This window comes from Fulmarus glacialis, unplaced genomic scaffold (genome assembly GCF_000690835.1).
Source record: "Fulmarus glacialis isolate BGI_N327 unplaced genomic scaffold, ASM69083v1 scaffold27716, whole genome shotgun sequence".
Classification (NCBI taxonomy): domain Eukaryota; kingdom Metazoa; phylum Chordata; class Aves; order Procellariiformes; family Procellariidae; genus Fulmarus; species Fulmarus glacialis.
In genome coordinates, this window is record NW_009216630.1 from 14666 (window position 1) to 22437 (window position 7772).

General features: G+C 57.6%; 1 protein-coding gene across 2 annotated transcripts in view; it reads left to right on the top strand.

Annotated features, from left to right (window-relative positions):
* PLP1 (proteolipid protein 1) overlaps window positions 1-6211 on the top strand; it is a 7231-nt gene extending 1020 nt beyond the window's left edge. Inside the window, exons 2-7 of one of the 2 annotated variants that reach the window (XM_009579384.1) lie at window positions 1365-1551; window positions 2041-2302; window positions 3119-3287; window positions 3503-3576; window positions 3687-3752; window positions 4177-6211. In XM_009579384.1, coding sequence (XP_009577679.1) covers window positions 1365-1551; window positions 2041-2302; window positions 3119-3287; window positions 3503-3576; window positions 3687-3752; window positions 4177-4248 — 830 coding nt within the window. In that variant the 3' untranslated portion in view covers window positions 4249-6211. The remainder of the gene's footprint in view (window positions 1-1364; window positions 1552-2040; window positions 2303-3118; window positions 3288-3502; window positions 3577-3686; window positions 3753-4176) is intronic. The other variant, XM_009579385.1, reaches the window with a different exon arrangement.
* The last annotated feature ends 1561 nt before the right edge of the window (window positions 6212-7772 follow it).

Consider the following 7772-nt stretch of genomic DNA (forward strand, 5'->3'; position numbering starts at 1 on the left):
CTGCGCCCTAGCCCTGGGCACCTGCCACACCTCTCCCCAGGTGACCAAAAATAAAAATTAAAAAAGGCATGTTTGGCCCAGCACCCTATGAATGCACAGGGCTGTCCCTGTGGGTCCCAGCGAGGTTTGGGGAGCAGCGCTGGCCAGGAGGAGTGGGACCCTCCCAAGGACCTGCTGGTCCAAGGCAAACAAGTGGGAGTGGTCCCAGCACTCCCCCATAGCGCTGCCTTTGTTCACTGTTTGCTCTCGGCAAGAAGCAGCCGCCGGGGTGGCAGTGCCAGGACAATCCCCCATTGTCCTCGGTGCCACTGCGTGACCTTGCTCCCAGTGGGGAGGGGAGGGCACTGCTGGTCAGGACCCCACGGCTTTCTTGTCCTTTGAGGGAGGAGATGAGCACTATGGGATCCGAGGAGGGAGTGTGGGTTTGGGAACGCTTCCCATGGGTGCCTTTTTGGCATTCAAGGCACAAATGCTATACCCAGACAGGATGTGCCCAGCCAGCCGCCGTGCCTGGGACAGTGGGGTGCTGGAGCGCACATCTTGAGGAAGGGGAGCAGCTTCCCTGCACAGGGGTGTTGCACAGCCAGGGCAGCAGGTTATTGCAGCTTAGCTGGAGCCAAACTGACACTCCGGTGCAAAGCCACCTGGCTGCTTGCCCTCAAACTGGGCAGGAGAGCGTCTGGATGAGCACCTCCAAACTCAGCCCATCGGGAACCTGAGCTAATGATCCTGCATGTTAGAGCCCCGACATGCAGAAGGAGCAGGTGCCCATGGCCCCACTGCTGAAAAAATCCAGTATTTAGGCAATCCAAGCAGCATGTTGGCACGTGCCCTTGCTTTCCCTCCCCCCACACAGGTACATGTGCCCTCTTGCCAAATATCTGTCCTGGAGGACTAAATCTATTACACAAGCGCTGACGTTTGGGGAACTAACACGGCTCCTCTCCATAAGCACATCTGCCCGTGTAAGGGGGCTGCTGCAGCCCATTAGCAGCTTGTTTGCCAGGTCCCTCTGGCATTACGCTACATTGCCTTGTATTTCCATCTTGTTTTGCATGGGTCAGCACAGCTGGCTCACCTCAGCTCCCCGTCCGCCTCACACCCAGGGGCTGCCTTGAGGCCCCGGTGTCCCATCCCAGGGCACACTTGGGTGTGATCCTGTCCAGCCACTTAAAGAGCTCTCAGGGAAGCTGCTGGGTTTGGCTCTCCAGCACCGCAATGAATCATTGCTGGGTTTTCCTTCAATCTGCTTCCCTCCTCCTGCCGGGCACCTTCCTCCCCTGGCGCTTGCCTGCTCCTGAGCTGCAGGCTCCGAGCACTCCCCGTCCTGGCAATCCCTCCCACCTCACCTCTCTTCTCCCTAGGTTTGCTCGAGTGTTGTGCCAGATGTCTCATTGGAGCACCCTTTGCTTCACTGGTTGCCACTGGCTTGTGCTTCTTCGGGGTAGCGCTGTTTTGTGGCTGTGGGCATGAAGCCCTCACAGGCACCGAGCAGCTCATTGAGACCTACTTCTCCAAAAACTACCAGGACTATGAGTATCTCATCGATGTGTAAGTACCCTGTTGCAGTGCATCGCCCTCACGCTGGGGCCCCTCGTGTCTCCGTCTTGCTCTGTGCTGGGAGGAAGTGTCTGGACAGGCTGGCCGGGGCGATGCTGTCATGCAGGCACCATGGAGACACCAGGCTGCATTTGCCGTGTGCCAGTGCCACGGCTGCCTGGCAGGGTCCAGCAGCCACTTATTTCCATTTCATGCCTGTTTTTATCTGACCCTCGCTAGGTGCCCTGGCTAGTGCTGGACCTCTGCACCGGGTAGGTATGGAGGGCACTAGGGAGCCGGCAGTGGCCAACAGCCTTGCTTGCCTCGGCTTTGCCCCGGCTTGCTCCTCTCGCGGCTTCACCCTTCGTTTCGGTCTCCCTGGGGTGGCATGGGGAGGGTAAGTCACTGCGGCCAGGCTGCTCCAGCCATGCCGCACGTGGGGCCGAGCTCCTCGGCACCGCCCTGGTGCTGAGCATCCCTGCCTGCTCCTCTCCCCGGCAGCATCCATGCTTTTCAGTATGTCATCTATGGCACGGCCTCCTTCTTCTTCCTCTATGGAGCCCTGCTGCTGGCTGAAGGCTTCTACCCCACCGGCGCCGTCCGGCAAATCTTCGGGGACTACAAGACCACCATCTGCGGCAAGGGCCTCAGCGCAACGGTAACTGGGGGCCCGAAAGGGAGGGGAGCGCGAGGCCCCCAGCGAGCTCACTCGTTGCAGCGGGTGTGTCAGTGTTTGGGAAAGTGGCTAGGACATCCTGACAAGGTGATCTTAACTGGGGTTTGGCACCCCTTCGCGCGCCCGCAGCGGGTTCACCACGCTTGGCCTGGCCGAAGGGCAGGAGACTGCATCCGTCCGGGTTTCGGGGTATCCCAAAGGGAAGCGCAGCCCAGCTGCCCTCCCCCAGGCCTGCCATGGCCCCTGGGGACCAAAGCAGCCCAAATGGCCACATTTAACAAAAATGCTTCATGTTTAAGCGTCGGCGGGGAGAGCCATGAGCATTCCCGCGGTGCCGGCAGCCCAAGGCTGTCCAGCACCTGGTGCCCCCAGGGTTGTCCTCTCCGCTGTGCTTGGGGACCATGACAAAGTGTTGGCAAGGGGAGCCCATGGCCTGGGGGAGTGGAGGGGGATGGCTGCGGTTCCCTCGGGGGCCAGTCGGGGTGGCACCGTGGAGGGAGGGCAGGAAAGGCGCATTTGCATGCCAAGGTGGGTTTTGCAGCTGCCCTCCCGCAGAGGCCAAACCCTGCTTGGCCGCAGACGTGGTTTTTCCCCCCCGCTCGGGATGTGGCAGCCATCCTGCTGCTGCTGCTGGTCCCCCCCATGCATGCGTAGCAGGCCGCAAGCCTGGGGCTGATGCTGGCCCCGTGAGCTGCAAGGGCACCCGGCTCGGGCTGCTACTCCGTGCTGGCTGCTTGGGGATATGCCGGATTTGGTGGGCGGTGCAGGGCCGGATGCAGGCGGCATCTCAGTCCCCTGCCTGCCCTGCGCCCTCTCCTGCCTGGGGACCCTCGCGCTCCCCTGTCCGTGTCCCTGGCTGTTCAGTGACCATGGCTCTGCCCCGGCTTGTCCTGCCCCTTGCAGTTTGTGGGCATTACCTACGTCCTGACCATCATCTGGCTCCTGGTCTTTGCCTGCTCCGCGGTGCCTGTCTACATCTACTTTAACACTTGGACCACCTGCCAGTCCATTGCCAACCCCAGCAAGACCTCGGCCAGCATTGGCACCCTGTGTGCAGATGCCAGGATGTACGGTGAGTGCCGGGTTCACTGCCCAAGAGCCAGGGCTCAGGGCAGAGGAGAGGGGATGGAGGAGAGGGTTCAGGTGGATAAGGGTGGGATAAAGCAGGGGCAAGTGCTGAAGAGCCCTGAAATGCCAGGGTGTGTGTGACACGTGGCTGCGGGAGTCTGAGCAAGGCAGCCGGCTGGCGGCCATGCCCAGCTCACCCAGCTCCCCGCATCTCGCCAGGTGTCCTGCCCTGGAACGCTTTCCCTGGCAAGGTGTGCGGCTCCAACCTGCTCTCCATCTGCAAGACCAGCGAGGTGAGCACCTCCTGTCACCCCATGTGTGCTCCCCTCAGTGGGCGGCCTCGGCACTGGCCTCCCCAGCCGGCACGCGGGACCCTGTGAGCTCACCCCCTCCTCCCTTGCAGTTCCAGATGACTTTCCACCTCTTCATCGCAGCCTTTGTGGGGGCGGCCGCCACACTGGTCTCACTGGTGAGTCAGTGCTCCCCCTGCCCGGCCGTTCTCCTCCGCGTGGCGAGGATGTCGGGGCAGAGGACAATGGAGGTGGTGGGCATGGGTGTGATAGAGCCTGTGCTCGTGTCATTTTCTGGCACATAAGTGCAGATGGTGAATTCAGGCCATAAAAAGGTAGAGGTGGCTGCTGGAGGGGATCTGGAGAAGCTTTAGGAGACCACCGGCGAGAGGTCCTGCTGCCTGTGCACTCAGTCCCCTTGTCTTTCCCTGGCTCTCCTCTTGCTTTACACCAGCCATGGTGTCCCACCGGTGCAGCGGGGCCACGGGACTCTGCGGGGCAACTGCCTTATTGGGGTGCTGGGGGATGCCACCTCGGGCCCTGCTTGCCTGCGGGAGCTTTGTTTCTCCTCCTCCCACCTCGCTCACTCTTTTGCACCCACAGCTCACCTTCATGATCGCTGCCACCTACAACTTTGCCGTCCTCAAGCTGATGGGCCGAGGCACCAAGTTCTAGCCCATGCGGTGGAGCCCAGCCAGACCAAACACCCTTCTTTTGTCTAACCTCAAGGCTTTAACACTGCAGCCACCTGACACCAGGTCTCGTGCGTTAACTCTGCCTTCGCCGCTGACTCCACTCCTCTTCCTCCCTCGCATCCATTGTGCTGAGCATGACCAGGAAGGAGAGCTTCCCACCAATGGACACCTCTTCATGCACTTTTCTCTCTCTGCTCACCCGTAACTGGTTTGCTCTAGGGCCAAGCCCATCAAAACCAGCCAGAAAAGAAGAGGGACTTACTCCAGTGTCCTGATGTTGCCTAGGGATGAGCAAAGGCCTTCATGCTCCTGGGAGGAGGAATCTGTGTAGGTTTCTCCATGAGTAGCAAGAGGCTACCTGGAGAGAAAAGGAAGTTGGCCCAGTCCTGGTACCATTGCTAGAGACTCTCCTGGAGCCGTCTGCTGTCACCACCCGTGGATGGAGAATAAGAGAAGGATTTTTTTTTCCCCTTTAGCAAAGAAAGATGAATTTACCCCAAATTGCCTGCTGCAGCCAAGGCAAAGGGAGTTCAGGGCAAGGATCTTCCCATTGCGGAGAAGAGAGTGCTGACCCCAATGCTGATAAAGCCCTAACCCTGCTGCCCCTATTAAAGCCTAAAGGAGTTGGTGTCTCTGTAGACAAAGGGGACTCTTGGCTTTACCCTCCAGGCAGCAGAGAGACAGCAGATAGGTTTGGCCGAGAGGGGACATCTCTGCACTGTGCCCTGGGAGTGTAAAGCCAGAGCTATCCCTCCGTAGGCAAGGGATGACCCTCTGGACTGCGTGCCTTCACCTGCCCTTCAAGCGCCGCGCTCGCCGCATGCTCTCGTCCCTTCACAATGGTGCTCTTCTCTGGGGTGACATCTGCTTCTCTAACCTCCGCTGCGTCGGAGAGCTTGATTTGTTTCTCACACATGTCAAATGTAATTTTTCCTCGTTCTGTCCCTGTCTTCCCCTCACTTTTTTTCCCGCATTTCCTGCAAGTCAAGACAACTGTCTTGTGGCTGCCAGGGCAGGAGGGACTGGCAGCATCTCACTTCCAGCTGAAACCCATGAAGGAGTTGAGGAGGGAAGGAAAGGCGGTGGTTTGGGGATCACGGGGTGGAAACACGGCCCGTCTCTGCAAACCAGATCCTTTCTGGTGCCAGTTCAGTCTTTTTCCACGGAGGGAGGCAGTAGGGTAAGGGGTTTGGTGGAGACAACCTCTTCCCCATGATCGCTCTCCATGGCAGCTGGAGGAAAGCCCTCTGGCTGGGTAGCATGGGTCCAGCCAGACCCGCCAAAATGCTGTTTCCAGTCCTCCCCACCAACTGGTATTTTGTTTTGCTCTTCCCAGCCTCTCCTTAATGCTACTCTTAGTGTTTATTTATTGGAGAAACTACTTTCAGTGGCAGACTGTAGCTCCATCTTGCATGGATTTTCTTTTTTGTCTGTATTATTATTATATTTTTTTTAAGTGCCAGTTTCAGCAGGGGCAAGGATAAAGGAGCAGATCTGCTGAGCAGAGCATTCGAAGGATCCTTGCCACTGGGAATGCTTAAACAGGTTGGCCAAGCTACCAACGCACATGGGCTGGGGAGGGGGGAGATGCCAGGAGGGACGGCAGGGTGGGGAGAAACCAGCCAAGATCTGGAAATTCACATTGATATTATCTCTCTTGGGGGTTTGCTGGGTTTTTTTTGGTATCCATTTAACAAAAAATAACCAGATCCTCCTTCCCGATACTCCTTCCCACCCTTGACCTCAGACCCCAAACACACACACACACACAGACACACACAAAGAGAGTTAATCAACTGAAAGTGTTTCCTTCATTTCTGATCTAGAATTTCAACTTGTTAACAACCAATAAAAAGGAGCAACTTTTTAGAGACTTATCTTACAAGATGTATTTTATAAAAATTAAAGAAAATAAATTAAAATTAAGAACATTCTGAACAAGATATACATCTGTGTGTCCATTTGTTGTGCTGGCTTTCCCACACCCCAAAAAAGGGGAGGCTGCAGATGAGAAGGTCCCAGAGGAGCAGTGCTCGCCAGCCCCACGTGTGGGCCAGCAGCTCCCGCAGGACTCTGCCCACCCCTCCCTCCCCCCCAGCCATGAGGTTCATAACCCTGACTTCAAAATCTTTGTTCCCAGCTGGGGAGCCCTTAAAACCTCTATTTCTCCTCCAGCCACCCAGGGGTCTTGTAGGAGCTGCTTGCTTGTGTTTGGTGATGTGCTGCTGCCCTTTAATACCCAGCCTACGCAGTGACAGCCTCTGCCATGTCTCCTGCTGTAGTACCTACAGCACGACCACGGCAAAACTAATCAGCATGGCCTGAGCAAAGCTCGCCGGCTCGCATCAGGCAATGCATGTGGTACGAGCACATCCAGAGCCACACAGGATGCACGATTCTCTCACTTGTAGAGAGCCCTGAGTGAAATAGGATGGTCTTGTTTAGGCAGGAGGGCAGACTCGACTATCGCAGGGCCCTACGCGTCCTGTCCCCGCGCTCTGTGGGTGACTGCGTGCCATTTGCCACAGGGTTGTTAACAGTTTGCACAGTGCTGGTACATGGGGAGATCATCAGCTGGTGTCTTTCTGCCCCTGATCAGACGAACGCTGCCCTTAGACGTACATCTCACAGTACCTACTCAAAAATTATTAATTCAAATATTGCTTCTCTTGGAAATTCCCCCCAGGAGCTGTGCTCAGGAGCCTCGGGAGCGAGGCCACTGAGGGATGCTCCCAGCTCCATGCTCAAACCCCGGCACCGCTCCCATTTGCAGCAGATCTGCCCGAGAGGCAGATTTCAGGCACAGCTAGGTGCCCATGAGCAGCAGGGCAGGCTGAGAGCTGGCAGGCTGTTACCTGCCCTCATCCAGGACCCTTGCTGCTATTCCTAAATGGGACTCTAGCCCAAATCCCACTCTCTCCTCTCTCCCCCAGCCTCAGCCCCCTCCGGGAAGGCAGCGAGGCTTCCCATGCAGGCCAGCCAGGGGACGTTTAGCTCATGCAGTGCTGCTGCCCCAGTTCAGTGCACAGCTGTGCCTGCACCCCCTGTCTTGCCCCAGCTCACAGAAACCCGTGGGGCTGCAGCCAGCATCAATGGGGCCCTTTGTTCCCTGCGTTCCCAGATGCCATCACCCTCCTCTCCCCATGGTGAAAGGGCCCTGTGTGTGCACGATCAGCCGCAGGAGTGAGCCAGGGAACAAAACACTGTCTCTTTCCCCTGGCAGAAACTGGTGCCCCCCGGCTGGGCTGAGGATTGGGGACAGCAGCGCGAGATAGTGTGTGAAAGCAGCCAGCATGGCCAGGATTCTGGGCAAGTCCGAGGACTGAAGGACACATGTAGCTTCTTGTCAGGTGTGCCCTTGGCTGTGTCCTGCTGCCACCCCACCTGGAGACATGGGACCTGCCCTCACAGCTCATTCCGTGGGCATCCACTGCCCTCCAGGAACTGGCTGATAAAAGACAGTGAATAAACCCTGCCTCAAACCAAACCACATCTCTCTAAATT